This window comes from Manacus candei, unplaced genomic scaffold (assembly GCF_025592945.1).
Source record: "Manacus candei isolate 608988 ecotype Guabito, Panama unplaced genomic scaffold, ASM2559294v1 h1tg000015l, whole genome shotgun sequence".
In the NCBI taxonomy this organism is placed as follows: Eukaryota; Metazoa; Chordata; class Aves; order Passeriformes; family Pipridae; genus Manacus; species Manacus candei.
In genome coordinates this window covers 9,459,571-9,475,971 of record NW_026138063.1, presented here as the reverse complement: position 1 = coordinate 9,475,971, position 16,401 = coordinate 9,459,571, and the positions used below count along the sequence as shown (strand labels likewise).

Sequence of the window (16,401 nt, the reverse complement as noted above, 5' to 3'; positions counted from 1 at the left end):
AAATAAATGAAAATGTCAACATTTGTTAAAGCATGTACGGTACTGATTTATTACTCAGGGTGTTTTCTTCTCTTCTTTCTCCATATAAACAGATTTGGAAGGTTTTGAGCATTTAAAATTCAGCTGCAAGCATCCTAAAAGCTTTCAGTTTTCAAAGTTCAACAGGAGCCAGCATAAATTATGGCAGGATATAGTCAAAAGCAGAAGTAGAATATTACATATTTCTCACACATAAAACTAATGGAAGACTTGATTCTCCTCTCAAATATTTCCAATTTTCAATATTTCTAAACATATTCCCTTCCATTTGGTGAAAACTCCAGGTTTCTAACACATTGTAAAGTTTGCTACCGCAGAACAAATGCAAACTCAACATCACTGACATTTTAATAAAAGCCATTTTACTTTATTTTTATTGAGGAAAATATAACATTTAAAAAATCCTGCTTGAATAAGAAATACTTTCAATCATAAATTAAGAAAAATCTCTTAAACTTGATATTTCTTACAGTGAGGGCAGATCTTGCATAAAACACATCCTTACAGATTTACAAAAGCAGTCTGACAGGATAGTTCAAAAGTTTTCAAGTCCTATCTTCTTCCTTTCTGGTGCTCATTAAAGAAAAACTCACAAAAAAAATCTCTCCTTTCAACACACCATTTGCATGGTTCCATAAAGGGCCCGAGGTAAAGTGCTCAGCAGCAGGACTGGCAGTGTCAGATACAAGCCTGGACTTTCTTTACTCCAGTGTATTTTGATGGTTCTTGAGGTATGTCCTACCTGAAAAAAAGACTCCAGTTTTTTCTCCATGTTTACCCCTTTAGTCACCTGAATTTATTCTGTCAGGCTGGTAACTTTTTTCCACAAAATACTACTTTGTAATCATAGAATGGTTGTAGTTGGAGGGGACCTTAAACATCATCTTGTTCAAACCTTCCACCAGACCAGGTTGTTCAGGGTTCCATCCAACCTGGCATTGCACATATGTTTCTTCCAAAACTGTAGCTTGGGTCAAAGCATGCACATATTCTTCACCTGTATTTCTGAAGAACTGAGGTACGTTATAATTTGCTGTACAATTCTCGTTCTAAAAACAGGGGAAGAACAAATATTCAGAGCGTACATGATTAAAGGAGGTATTTTTACTAAGAAGTCATCTTAGGCCTGACAGCTGGTACCAGTGAAAAACAGCTGGGCTAAGGGCATCTTCCTGTTATTTCATTTAAAACCAAGAACAGCAAGAGGTGAGGCATCCCTTGGCTTTCTGATGTTTCTTGAAATGACAGTGTGAGAATTCCAGGTTACCTTTTCATCACAGTTGTAAAGGAAATCTATAAGAAAACGAGCAATACAGAAAAAAAAAGCTATTTCATGAGCCTTTTTTTTGTCAAGAAGGAATTCACAAGGATTTAAAGTGAATCAGAAACAAGAACTACTTAGAAATTAAGGACAAAATGCAAGCTTTTCCTGTGAAACATTGTTTAAAAAAATCTTACTCATAAATCCCATCACTTCACTAATGAGAAAACACAGTCAAACTTCTAGAAAAATACACTGACATCCAGCTCTGCTGTTGTTATATATCCCTTAGAAATCACTAGCCCTACCCCTGAGGGATCTAGGCAGTTTGCCTCACTGAGGAGTTAAACCCCCAAAAGCATGGAATGATTTCTAAAGTCCAGTCTTTAGAAAAGCCCATGCTGTTGAAGATTAGATTCAGACATTACTTTCTGCCACTGATATTAAAACTAAAACTGCAATTTCCAGATTCTTGAGGCTTTCAAGCCCTTAATAATCTAAACTGTTTGTTCCCTTGATTCCATTTTCAAGGAATACAAGAAACATATCTTGCAATAGATTCCTTCTGATATAATGGCCTTGCAATGTTTTATTTCCAAAACAACAGCAAAAAAAGGACTTTCATTACATACTTCAGCTCCTAAATACTAAAATAAAAAGAACCATGTGGAAAGTACACACAGGTCTGTGATCATTTTTGGGAAGCACACAAAATCCATACTGGTTTTGCGGTTTTAAGGACAAAATGTAACAATTGGTCAACATGACCCAGACTAAGAAAATGAGTAAGCCAGTTCTAACTGTGGGTGAAGAGTTTTTCCTACATTTTTTGTTTTGTTTAAACCTCAAAAGGAAAGACCCAAGTATCTAGATGGTCTTATTCCAACTAATAAGCAGAGTATTATCAAAGGCATGCTTTGATCCACCATTCAAATCAGGTATCTTCAAACAATTGTTAAAATACATTCAAAGTTCTCCTCTCCACATACTGTATTAGTTACTCAGCATTCATAAACAACCCTTCAATATTACATGTCTATCTAATCAAGCAAAACACAAAGCCCAAGTGTGAAATAGCTGGCATGAACTTGATCAGAACAGCTTGCACCCCAGGAAGGATTACAATGTTAGGATGCTATATGGGCTGGCTGTAAGGAAACAAATAAAAAACCTAGAGTGGTGAAAGCTAATATTTGAATTGCCTGTTTGATCTTCTTTTTGCTCTGCTTTCTTAAGTCTTTACAACACTATAATGCCATTAAATTTCAAAATCACAATACGTAGGACACCAAATCAGTATCAAAGCCAATCAGATGGAGGAAGGATACGATATATAATTAAAGCAAGCAGATCTGTGGTGACACCAGGAATGAATATATCAAAATATATCCATCAAAATGTGTCACTTACCTCTTGCAATACTTGTCCAAGTGTCTCCTGGCTTTGAATGCGCTTCCTGTTGAAAACCCAAACCACACTTATTTTTGCACAAAGCATTGAGAAATCTTGTAAATACCAATTATTTATCTCACTTCCAAAAGAGAAGACTGTTATATCAGGCTTTGTTCCACGTCCTTTCCCTTATGGAATTTGATGCAATTCTATGGAATCTTACTGCAATCTTATGGAAGCTACAAACTCAGATGCAGACCTGTTGTTATTCACATCGGGAGGAACTACCTGGAGTAAGGTTGGCTACTCATCGCATTTTCTCAAAAAATAACCCTGATTATTAAAAAGCTCAGTTAAATTTCAGCATAACTCCTAACATCCACATATAGTTGGTAATTAGTTGCTTTAGTGCCATCTTCTCCAGCACTAGACACCATTTATTCAGCAAGTGATGCAAGAAGATTTAACAAATACTTAAATTTTTTTAGTCATTCTTCCAACATAATCAAAATGATAAGCAGAGTATGTAAACACACAACAGCAAATCCAAGACTTCTAAAAAAATTTGCATCAAGTGAGAACACATTACTACAGTTATTGTTTCCAGTCTGGAGAAGAGGAGGCTCAGGGGAGACCTCATCACTCTCTACAACTACCTGACAGGAGGTTGTAGTCAGGTGGGCATTGGTCTCTTCTCCCAGGCAACCAGCAGTAGGACAAGAGGGCCCGGTCTTAAACTGTGCCAGGGGAGGTTTAGGTTGAATATTTGGAAGAACTTTTTTACAGAGAGAGTAATCAGACACTGGAATGAGCTGCCCAGGGAGGTGGTGGATTCACCATCCCTGAAGGATTTTAAGATGAGACTGGATGTGGAATCAGTGCCATGGTCTGGGAACCACAGCGAGGTTGGATCAAGGGTTGGACTTGATGAACTCAGAGGTCTTTTCCAAACTGGTTGATTCTATGATTCAAACATCCTGTAACACATGAATAAAAAGACTAGAAATGCAAATAGAAGACAACATAACTTTACCTGTCTATTTTGGTTGCTATGACCACTGTAAAATTGCCTTCTGTATTGGGCAAGTACGTAGAAGGTATAATGACATAGCGTCCTGCAGGAAGCCTGCAGAGTCGGCTCACTTCCTGCGCATAGCAATGAGGAACACAGCTCACCAGTGGTTCCAGGTGGAGAAAAGAAGTAGTTTGTGGTTTCCAGCTGCTGTTAGGCACCTGCAAAAAAGAATACGTGCCTATTTTTTCATCTATTTTAGATTTCACAATGTTTAATTCCTAGGACACCACAGCATGGTATGGCCTATCTCTATTGCACTCCAGATACTCACTTTGCTGTACAGAGCTAGAGAGAAGGATGGGAAGGCTTCCAGAAAACCCAGATGGTAGTATTAAACACAGATGAATCATTCCAAGTATGTTTATAGACAATTTATGCAACCCACTACTCACACAGCTCTAAAGCTTTCTCTGTTGTCTAACCTCACTCTTCCCTGCATAAGTATCCTAATGCACTTATTTTTCACCTCATGAATTTGGTGAAAATACTGTGTCCTTCCTCATTTTAGTGGCCTTTCCTGTACTAAAAATTCATATTAGACTTCACCTCAGTCTCCTAAAGGCATAAAAAATGCTAATCTTTCTTCATATATTGTATATTTGAAGCTTTGTGATCACTTCTGATGCTCAACTCCAGACTTTTCACTTAAGCAACACCTTTTTTGAAGCATGTTTTCTAGAAATAAAGCTGGTTTTCTTTGCAATATAGTTACCTAACCAGCGGTTTCTCATGTTACATTTATGCAACTGATCACTGGCACACACCAGTGCAGAACCTGTATCTGTCCATACCAAATCATATCTCGTTTTGTTTCAAGATATCACAGTCCTTTTGATCCAACATCACTTGCCTATGGACAAGTAAGTGATTATGAAACATGAAGAAAGTAAGCTTTCATGATGAATTACCAAAATGTCTGGTCCTCGATCACCAGGACACTGAGAATTCTTTGCAAATCCTCAAAAGAGTTCATAATTTCTAAAACTAATTCAGAACATTGTAAGGATTCAGTGGAACCAATTATCTGGTTACTACGCTATGTAACTACGTAGTTATTCCGTATCTTTCAAGGGCATTACATCCCAGGATCAGCCTGTCTTTCTCCTAGAAGCAGCAAGTCCTTTGCAAAGTGCAAGGAGCCCTGAACTAAATGACAGGTTTACCTTCACCCTTGGCAAATGAGCAGTCCAACTGACCAGAAGCCTTACCTGGAAAATATGGAAACCTATTGGACGACACTTGCTATCCTGGCAGTGCTGACGGAGGGTAACTTTCACACTGCTTTTTCCTGGTCCTGCAGGAATGGAGAGGGGAAAGCAGGGATTGGTATGGAAGGAGGGGAAGTTCCTGCTACCTCCAGCACTTTGCCCATTTTTCCAGCATCCGTGCAGCTGCACTGTCTCCCATTCACCAGCTGGGAGTTCTTCGCAGAGGGCAGCATCTGTGGGTGGTGGCTTTAGCTCACTATCAAATGTAAGAGAGAAAAGAAACTAAAATGTATAAAACCAGTGTAGTACCACGGTATAAAAAAATCTGAACAGCTTTTAAACACGTTGCCAACAGTACATTTTGCCTCTACATACAGCACTAAGCTGCAGTTTAGAGTCAAGATGTTACTCATCTGGTTACCTTTGACTGGCATTTCAAAAAGAGGTAGTAGCAGCTTCATGACAAATATAAGGAACTAGAGCACTACTTACATGAATTCAAAGACAAAAATTGCTGTTATCTGACACTCTACACAACCCATCGAAGTATTTTAAACGTTCACACTTAGTACTACACTTCATGTATTTACGTCAACAACTACAAGAAATATTCTGTTTTCTTTTAAACCTACCTGAGAGAGATCCTTCCCGTTGAAAATACACGAAGCAAGAAATTCCCTACTGCATCCTTCAGAAAAGTGCTGGGAACAACAAGATAAAAGCCAGGCGAAAGGTCACAGCACACATGGACTTCTCTATCGTAGGAATGGCAGATGGTACCTACAACTGGAGGAGCAGAGAGGGTCTTTGGAAGGTTAAATCGTTTCTTCTCCACCTAGAACAGATGCATAATGATGCATGGTGTTTTAGGAAAAACGAGTAGTTTCTAACAAAACTAAAAATTATCAAATATTGTTTAAAACATTTTTAAACATGAACACAGTTACAAAAAGAAACAAGGAGGGCAGTACCAGCACATAAGCTGAACATCAAGGAGGAGTAGGAAGAGTTAATATTCAGGAGGAGTAAATTTAGGAATGGTCTTCAAATAATCAGCCTGAAATGTCATGCATTAGTTTGGAACAATCTCAAGTGTTCAGTGATAAGAAGAAAGTACTAGTCCACTAATAGTTTGTACAGGCAGTAACTGTGAGATAAACAGAACCATTCCAGCATAAATCAGAGATGTGACCCATTGAATTGTATCAGTGCCACAGGAAATGAATGATTTTGCTCAAATGTTTCAGTAATGCTTTAAAACTTCTATTTGCAAAAAGAAAAATGTCGTTCACATATTACCTTCCAGACATGCAATCCCACAGCCTGGTAGTTCTTCCCCTGTATGCCTTCAGTCAGAGATGGATTTTCCTCTGCTAAATGAGTTGGATTTTGAATCCTTCCAGCCCAGTCAGTGCTGTATTTCCTGTGTTTCTGCAGCAGAGCAATGCACACCTCACTCGTTTCACAGACTCTCAGCCAGAACTTGGGGTTGGTAGGGAAGCTGCTGTTGTTACGGCAGCCACCAGCAGACTGGCCTCTCACCCAGGATCCAAAAAGATTCTGCGAGTGATACAGCACTTTCTCTAACAAAATAAGGAAAACACAGTGCAGATTTCAGACATGGGAGGCTACTTAATTTTATACAACAGATATCTGACAGAGATTCCCCAGCCCAAGAAAACATGCTGTCAACAGCCCTGACACTTTCTTTAAGCAGAAATTCATGACCAAGATTTGAGAGGCATGAGAATTAATGTCACAACTGGTAATGGCAGACTGGTGACATGATTTTTACAACAAGAAACTGTTTCTAGAAATCTCAAGTGTATCTACCATTAAAAACAAAACACCACAAGGATGTTCAGAACAACAGCTTTCTAGACAGAGAACACTAATCTCTCCAGCAAGTAATGAGGTTTCAGAGCAACATCTCAGCTTAAATTTCCTCTTGTCTTTCTGTTCTTCCCAGTAGAGACAGAAAAGGCCTATGGGTCTAAAGGAGAGGGAAAAACTGAGAAATTAAGGTCTAGTTGGATCCATTTGCAATTCGAATCAGTCCTTCCTATTGACATAATGTTATTTGCATGAGAAAGATGTTTTCTAATACCACACCTGTATAGAGGCTCTGAAGTCGTCCTTCCTCATTGACTGGAAAGCCCATGGTAATCTCATCAAATTCCCTGAAAAATTCCTCTTCATCAACCCAGAATTCTCCCTCTTGGATCTGTGAGAGCAGTTCTGAAGCAACTACTGGATCTAACTGGTTCCATCCTTGCCCACTGCACATAAGAAAAAAGTTAGCATTTAACCCTTTTCCCAACAGAGTTCCACAAGAATGTTCTACCAAATATCTTAGGGAGCAGGACAGTAAGAAGAGATTTCCTCACTTTATTGTCAAATACTTGTATTGAATATTTCTGCACACACGTTGATGGTCAGTGAGAGGGACCATAGGAAGTCTGAGTCACAGCATATTAAAGAAAACCTAGAAACAACATGACACCAGACTGGATACAGCAACAGATTTCTGGGTGAAATAGGTGCTTTACTTACAACAGTCGGTACAGCCCGATGTGTGAGAGCAAAATAAAGATTTTTAACAATTGTTAAAACAGTGGTGAAAAAGTAAAAGAAGCTGCACAGTGACTGTTCTGAAAGAATTTTAATGTTGTACATCAAAAACTGCCGTTTGTATAAAACAGCTGGTTATCCCCGTGAATCTGCTGGCTAAGTCATGATAAACCAAGAATTTAAACATCTCATTATTTAGGGGCCATTAAAAGGTAGGAGTTTCAGTATTTTTCATTGTTTCACTAGCAAAAAAGAACAGTTTTGCACTTGAATAAAACAGGGGTTTAAGGCCACCCAAGAAAACACTACCCTCTTAAAACTACATGGCAGCTTACTGTTTGGCAAAGAAATTAAAACAGACCACTGGCAAAAAAAAAAAAAAAAATCTACAGAAGTCTCAATTAATACAATGAAATCATTTTTTTAACTCAGGGGAAAAAAGTCTATTTCTATAAAAATGTTTATTAACATCATCATATTGTTATCATTTTTTAATGCTGAACACTTGCTCCTTGGGTCAAGAATTGTATGTTCTTTTGTAGAGTCAAAACAAGCTAATGTTTTTCAAAATAACCTAAGGGAGGTCTGCCCTTTCATTCTTGTTACTTTGCTATATAAACTGCTACACATATTTCTGCATCTTCTTTAACAGATCTCTTCTTTATTTTTACTTTCTATGAATTCAGTTCCAGCTTCACACCGATCTTCCAACTCATACTAATCTACAGAAAAGACAGCACACAAGCAACAAACATAAGCATCCTTCATTCTGCTAAATTTTGTTTCATAAATACTCCTTTCTTGGTTTTCTGCAACTAAGCCAAGACTACATGAGAAGAGTCAAGTAAAGCTGAGTGACTACAAGTCATAAACACCATCAGAGATACTTAGATCAACTGCAGAACAACAAAAAAGCACCACGAAAATCAGAAACAGAAAATAAACCAACACCTTATCTCCATGAGAATATATGATTTGATAAACAAAAAAGGTAGTAAAAAAATTCAGATTACTAGGACTAGGAGATCAAAATTACCAGCCAGAACCAATGAGGTGTGTGAACTACCAGCTTTCTAAAGGACTGTACACGCACTGCAGTCTCTCTCCTCCACTACAGAATATTAGCAGTGTTTGTTGTTTGCCTCTGCAACACACAGAAATGCTCTTGTGCTTCAGAACTTTCACAAAGGACTTTCCAAATGAAAAAAAACCTACTCACCCCTCACACCAGGGCCCTTTCCAGCATCGCCTCCCCCAAGGATTTCGAATTCGCAGCAGGAAGATCTCCTTGCCTGACACTTCAAAGAGATTCAATGTATCTATCACAATAAAGGCATGAAATTCTCCTAGTTCACTTGCACCTGAATAGGAAAAAAAAGCATTTGAAAATAAACAAAAGAACCTGTTCCATATTTTAAAATTACATTAAACTATCCTGTGAAAGAAGGCAATTTTAAGATAGAGAGAAAATTTTTTTAAATCTGTATTAGAACAGCACAAAAAAAAACCCTAAACAGCTCATTTTAGTTGTGACTATATAGAAATAAAATAAAATTTTAAAGCTTATTAACTCCTTGATTTCAAATACCTACAAATTCACTATGCTGAAATTCTTTGGGGTTTTTAAGCTTGGTTTTGAGAAGCTTTTTTGAGGGGTATGTAGAGAGTGCATTTGTTTTTGAGAACTAACCATATTAGCATCTAATATAAAAAGCACTCCTCAAAACCACCCTCCATCTTGAACTCAGTAACATCCTTAAATCTTTATTTATCCAAACTTATATAAAACTGCATTGTGAAAGTGGTATGGTACTAGAATCGTCACTTGCATTTGCTGGCTGCTTTGTGCTTTGAAGCCTGTTAAATAGAGACATTTAATATTACCTTGTCTGGAATTGAAGACTGAGCAGCTTATTACACACTGTTCCTTCAGATTCATTAATCTTCTAAATACTGCTTTCTCCAAAACCATGCCAGTCTTCTCTTTCTCCATGTTTTTTCCAGGGTCTTTCAGGGTCCATCTTTCAGCAATTCCTCCAGTCAGATCAACCAAAGCATCAGCCACCTGTCCTGCCCACAGTTGCTCATAAGATCCATGCACTCTGAAAAAAAAAAAACAAAAAAACCAAGAAAAAGTTTGTACAGACAGCAGAACTAAAGAAACACAGTTCTTACATAATTCAACCCCCACCCTAAATCACGACTATGACTGCACCCTACCTCATATCCCAAAGCAGGCAAGAGAAAGTATATACAGAATACAACATCTAAAGAATATGTAAGCCATCAGATATTCCACTGTTTAATGGGTAGTTTACTAGAATTCCCTCCATCCTATGTAAAAACTGCTATAGTCTAGTACTAGTAATTTCTACATCACCTTTCATGATCATTCTGTATAAATAAAGAACATTTCTTCCTCTTGTTCAATTACTCTTTGTTCACTCTGTACAAACAAGCAGAGTAGCACTTCCTTCAACAATCTAAGCAAGCCAAGAGACTACCTTACCTGATGCAGTAAATGCAAAAAATAGCAAAAGAAATCAAGACTACAATAGAATTATAAGATTTAACAATAAGATCTCGGCAGAAAACCAAGAATATTACATTTCAAACCTATAGAGAAGCTTTAACATGACATTGTTGCTTTACAACTTCTGCTCAATATACCCACAGTTGAATAAATTACTTGATGCTTGAAGTCTTTCTCTGCCCTCTGCTGGCAACCACACAATCTTCCATCCACGTTCTTCTGGATATTAGATGTCTATCCTACCAGTGCATTTTTTTCTCCAAATTGCTTTGTCCATCTGGACAGTTTTTCGATGGATGTGTCATAAACCATAAAATAGCTGCATTTTCAAACACATTAACGCTATGGTTGTTTCTTCTAAAAATAATAAACTATCAAATTAGGCAAAAGAGCAGTGAAACTCACACAACCAGAGCCTCAACTAGCATAAACTTACATAATGCTGTTGCTTTCCACCAAAGTATTTGCATTCTTTCTGCTTTTCATTGAGTTCTCATCTTCCCTAGTAAAATATCTTCCTTTAATAAATTAGATGACCAATGGACAGTGACTTAAGACAATTTGCATCCTGAAAAAAGCTCTTACTTTTCATCAGAATTCTATCCCTAAGGCTATCTTACCTCATATGCAACTAAAAACACACTTTACAAATCTACAGTTAAAGAGCAACTTCTGCACAAGCCAGGATGGGACCACCAGCTGAACGACACACAGATCTATGCCCAAAGCAGTCAGGTAAAATAAGTAAGTAGGAGGGATGCACAAGTATTGTATTTTTATTTTCCTCAATAACAGTGTTCACATACTTTGCATAAGCTTTTTCCAAGAGTGGAAGCCAAAACAAATCCTCTGTCTGACACTGGGAAAAGCAGAGTTTCCCCCCAAGGCAAGGCAAGCGGTCGTCGATGGTCACTTCCACCCAGTGCCCAAACTGCCAGACCCGACAGGTGAAACAGCCTTGGTAGGACTCATCTGTCCAGCTGGGCTGACCTGGAGGGATCACCTAGTGGCCAGAAGCCAAAGTGAAGACAAACAATGAATTATTTTTTTTTTTTTGTAAATAAAGCCAGTTTAAAGGATACTGAATATCAACAATTTGTAGTAAACACAGAAAAAATATGACAACAAAACCAGTAACACTGAGCATAATGAAACTGATACTCATATGGCAGTTTGGGACTCCAGAACAATATACAAATGTCAACTAGGTGAAGAAAACTTCTCCATACCTTGTTCAGTAGGTATTTACTCTTCTGCAAAGCCACACAGGCACACAGGAACCAGCAGTCTCCCAAAATTCCTTGTTTCACTTGCACGTCCTGCACGTTGTTTGAAAATAACCGAGGAGAAGAACAAATGTCCTAAAATTAAAAGAAGAGGAGTTAAAGCCAAATCCTGCATGACATTCTAAGGAAGTGTGTTTCAGGGACTGGGAGGGCTCCAGAGACCTCTCACAAAATAAGGGAATTTTTACTTCTGGAAAATTTCCTTTCCAGACACAGCCTAAGCAAGCAATAACAAATAAATGTCTTGTGGCTATACTGCAGGTACTTTGTGTGATGTAAATCAAGTTCCCACATGAATTTTAGTATACAAATGTCACCATCAGGTGCAACCTTAGCAGAAGCAGCAATAAGTGAAAGACAACATAACTCATCAGCTCTGTTCTAGAGTTATGATGAACTGTGACAGAGCTGATGCCATCCACATTGAACTGCACGCCCCAAGTCACAAAAATCTTCAAATAAGTATAAGGGAAAAACCTTTCCTAGAGCAAATAAAAATAGATTAGTTGGTAGCAAGAGGGGTACTTTCAAACATAAAGTCCTGAACACTTTTAATCATATCTGAAAGTGAATTTTTTAAATGGTTCTTCTTACCTATAAACACTGCAAGAAACAGAAATTAACTGATCAGCTCCCAGTAGCAATCAAGGTGTGAAGTACAAAAGCTACACACTGGGCTCTGTAAAGTTATTTCTTTGCCAGTTACACCTGACAGCCAACAGCTCTATCACAGTTCTACAGCCACCCCCACATGAACGGGAGAAAATACAACTGAAGAAAACATACTTTTTTCTTCCATTACATTCTTGTAGCCTTTTTTTCTCCTTGACACAAAGGCAGTATCATAAATACTTCACTTTAAATGAGTGCACTGTCAAAAAGCATTCTGAAGCTTTTAGCTCTCATATGGCTTGCTCTGCAACCCAGCTCAAAGTTTAAAAGCAACACAAGTCATATGACAAGTTATAAACTTAAAAAAGGTTTCTTTCTTGTTATCAAAGAAATCAACAACCAAGAAAAAGCAATATGCTTCTGAAAAATTCTAAAATCCAATTATTTGTTTTCAAGGCAGTTATGCAACATACTGAAAAATTTGGGAACGACGTAATGCTGTATTCTAACTTGGTATGCACATTATTTCCATAACAAAACATATTTATAATAAAATATCTGAACTTCTACCAGTGCCTGAAATTTAAAATCTCTACAAGAGGATTTAAACCTACAAAAAAGCACCCAGGCTTATAAACTATAATTTATGTATTGTTAACACTGACATACATTGGTTTTATCCCTTGTATATTTCTAAACAATAAAAACATCCAGAAGCAGTCATTCAATGCTAATTTGTATTTACTACCTGAAAGCCCAGTTCAGCTAAAATCACAGCCCTTTATACTTAAAACTCACCTTAGGTCTCAACCAAGATATCTCGCCTCTGAACTGGGCAAGCGGGGTACAATAATCAAAAAATATAGAGGTATCACTGGCCGGAAACGTGGGGTCAGTGTAGAGATCTCTTTTCACCATTAATTGCTTTTTCTCTCCCAGCATTTTCAACACAATCCTAAGCAGCTTTGCCGGCAGTTCCTACGACTTTATATTGCCAGGCACAAACCTGCAACAGAAACGAGTGTTACTGGGGAATTGCAACGGGGAAACAAACGGGCACGGCGCATCTATTTAGGAACAGAAAGCCTCGAGCTCTAACACGCAGCACCTTGAACCACCACATTGCTGGTTGTTCCAGCACCCGATACCACCCTGTACGGCTCTGCTGGAAGAGAAAGGGGGTCTCTGAGGAGACCTACACCCATTTACGTCCCATCCCCCCCGCTCCGCACACACCCTCCCCACAGGGCTCCCCCCCAACACCCTTTTCCTAGCGCCCAGCCCCAGCAGGGCCCCTCTGCTCACACCTCCTCCCACCCAGCAGCCCCCCGTCCCCAGAGGATCTCTCAGCCCGGCCACCCCCGCACACACCCCCGCTTCCTCCTCACCGCGGGGCGGCCCCGCCGCCGCCATTGCCCGGGGCGGCCGTTACCGGGCAACGCCGCCGCCCGCGGCCCCGCCCACCCCGCGGGTGACTGACGGGACAGCCGACCAATCAGCGGGCGTTACGTCCTCACGCACCACCCACTGGCTCCGCCCCCCAAGGGGAGTTCTCGGGATCCGCGAGCCCGTTGTTCAGATTCCCTGTCCCGGAATTCCTGGGGGAGACGGGAGACTGCCTGCGCCGAGCATTATCTCAGAAAGGAGCGCAGTGGTCACCCGAGCTGCTCTTACAGGCGGAGGAAAATGAAGCCAAACACTGTTTTCGTGATGATTGTGACAGAGAAGCTGTCAGAGAAATTGCTGACCCCTCACCAAGTGCTTTCCTGGTATAATGGCAAAGATCACATTTTCAGATATTTTATCACCATGTAATTGTCCAAGGACTGTACTGGCATAGGAAGTAACTTCTCATACTCTGATAGCTACTGCTGATCAGTGAAATAGAAAAAATACCCTAAAAAATACTGACTTGCTCATGACAAAGGACAGAAATGCAGAAATAAGGGCCCCATGAGACCATCCTTCAGCATACCAAGGTTTTGGGACAGGTCAAGGCACACTGAAGCAGGCTGCTTTCTTTTTCTGTATTTGGGCCTTTCATGTCAGTGTTTCTCAAGGAGCTCAGGTTTGGCCAACAAAGCAGCTGCTGAGCCAGTGTGGGAAGACCTGGTGTTTACAAAAAAGCTTGTTTTTCACACTTGCCTGTGACGTGTTTGAGTCTAAAGGTTATGTCCCCTGGTCCTTGGGTAGAGAGGTCATCTGAATGAGAGAGATCCACAGAAAACACGTGCCTGACTGGTTTGCATCAGAAATGAATGCAGAAATCCTCCTCTTGAGCCAACTTTAGCAGATGGAAATGCTCACAGGTAACTGCAGCAGCTGTCCACCCACAAATAGGTTCTCTGTCCCTTGGTCATGCCCATTGTACAGACACAAGACTTCTCCCCTGCATACTGCAAATTTAATCAACAAACAAGACTTTTCACGTTCAGTTTTGACCCTTTTGGGAGCAGAAGAAACATTGCTGGCAGTAAGAATAAGGACCCCTCTTGTCCATGGCTGATGTGAGGGAGCTGCAGCTGCGAGGGAGCCAACACAGGAGAGGTCTGTTGGGGGAGGGAGAGGGGAAAAAAGGCCTCTGTGTCAGGAACAGTGAGGCTCTGATCTATGTGATTTCACCCCTGCGTTCTTTAGGGAACAGCAATCACAGATCACAACTGCATAAATTCCATTAAAGGACAGACTCTAGAAAGCAGGAGGAGTGTTGAGCTCTAATACAGTAGGCCCAACCTGGAACAGTTAACTAGCTGAACACATAACTATTTATGAGTTATCAGAAAAAGGAAAGAGTTGGATATTATCTTTGTCTCCTAGATACCTTACATGCTTTCCTTGCCCCACTGCAGACTTGGAAAGGGGCAAATTCATGCATTATGCAGCTGATGATATTTTTTTTTGTTAACCTGAACTCTTGGGAAAAAAAGCAGCAGAGAATTTTCTCTATTGCTTCTTGGCAATCCTGCTGAATTAAACCACTCCTGGAGACACAAACACAGTCCTGTTGCTATAGATATTTAAAGTTAAAAGGAATTTGTGTCCAGCTAAATAGCCAGCTCATTTCCATATGAATGAAGACAATCCTTTAGAATAGCATTGATATTTTCATGATTATTTGCCAGCCTTTGGGTTTCATCAACCCCATGTTTGCTTTTGTCTCCAGCTCCTGGTGGTTCAAGAACAGGGGGACAAGTAAAAGTGATAGAGCAGCAGTGGCTGGGCCCAATATGTGTGTTTGTTTCTGCAAATTATGATACATGGAAATTGTTCACAACGGAGCTCTTCCAGTTCTCTGGATCCTAATACCAGAATTAGGAAGGCAAAGGCTTAGTCCCTGCAATATCACTCAGCTGACAGTGGTCGGCCCTGTATCAGAGGAACAGCACAGAGTACCTTTTTGCTTAAGGGATATTTTGGAAGGGGTGCTTGGGGTGATAGATCTCTCATTAGCTCAGGCACAGCTCCAAACTTCCAGCCTGGCTACCACAGCACACAAGACCAAGGTGGTACAAAACACCAAAATTAAAACAATGCACAAAGCTGATGCTCCCCTAGATCATACTCCTAAAACATCAACCTCAATCCCTGTGACACTTTATACCAAATCATATCCCGTCTCCCACCCTTTCTTATCACCTCCCACTTTGCCTTACAATGCATCAACCAACATGGCTATGAAATGCTAAAAAAATTAAGTTAGAAATATTCCATTTTATTAAAGGGTTTGGCTCTTCCGAGCTTTTCCACAAGTGATATTTCTAGATCCCATGTTGCCCTGCTCAAGGCTGCAATGACATAAAGTAATAGTTTTCATTTTCAAAATAAAAAAGATAACCCAATTTCTTGGCATCTGTTTAAATAAAATCAATTTGTTGTACTAATCTGACTTAAACAGATCAGAAATAAACGTACCAAAGATAAAACAAATAAATAGCTTCTATTTAATCAGTCTAATTTGCCTGTCAATGTGAAGTCTACTACAAATCAAGACAGAAAGTAACCTGAAGCACTAATTTATTTTATGTCAACAAAAGGAAGGCTTATCTCTACAAACTTGCTGCCAATTTTTTGCCTCTCCAAAATAAAAATGCACTCCTTGCTCACAGGAGAAACAAAAGTACCTGAAAAAGAATGCATGGAATACTTTAAACAAATCTCACTCTGCTTCTATGTTTCAGAAAATCAATCTGACAATAAAAGCCATTTGATGGGATCTCAGAGAGATGATGAGAGCAAAAACACTAACTTAGGTTTATTTAAAAAGGAAACAGTCTGGTTCAGGCAGTATTTCCTTGCTCTTATGGGTGTATATGCAAACACACAGCTGATCTCATGTATTTCTATCAGTTGTAGGAACAACAGATAATATTTACTTTTGATTATTTGCTTTTGCCACCTCTCCAGCTTCTTCTTCTGCAGCTTTT

The 16,401-nt window shown here is 39.4% G+C and overlaps 1 protein-coding gene across 4 annotated transcripts; it reads right to left on the bottom strand.

Annotated features, from left to right (window-relative positions):
• Window positions 1-24: 24 nt before the first annotated feature.
• Window positions 25-16,381, bottom strand: CAPN10 (calpain 10). Of its 4 annotated transcripts, XM_051782200.1 has the most exons (14): window positions 13,349-16,381; window positions 12,776-12,983; window positions 11,309-11,440; window positions 10,886-11,082; window positions 9,431-9,648; window positions 8,766-8,907; window positions 7,088-7,254; window positions 6,275-6,558; window positions 5,608-5,810; window positions 4,976-5,231; window positions 3,726-3,925; window positions 2,711-2,756; window positions 1,307-1,332; window positions 682-781 (listed from the first exon to the last, which is right to left on the bottom strand). In XM_051782200.1, the coding sequence occupies exons 2-14, from the start codon at window positions 12,917-12,919 to the stop codon at window positions 778-780; spliced, it is 2,019 nt and encodes a 672-aa protein (XP_051638160.1). In that variant the 5' UTR covers window positions 12,920-12,983; window positions 13,349-16,381; the 3' UTR covers window positions 682-777. The 4 variants fall into 4 exon arrangements, with proteins under 4 accessions (XP_051638157.1, XP_051638158.1, XP_051638159.1 ...); XM_051782197.1 differs by lacking the exon at window positions 1,307-1,332 and having other exon boundaries at window positions 25-781; XM_051782198.1 differs by lacking the exon at window positions 1,307-1,332 and having other exon boundaries at window positions 25-781; window positions 13,366-13,435.
• Between the last annotated feature and the right edge of the window lie 20 nt (window positions 16,382-16,401).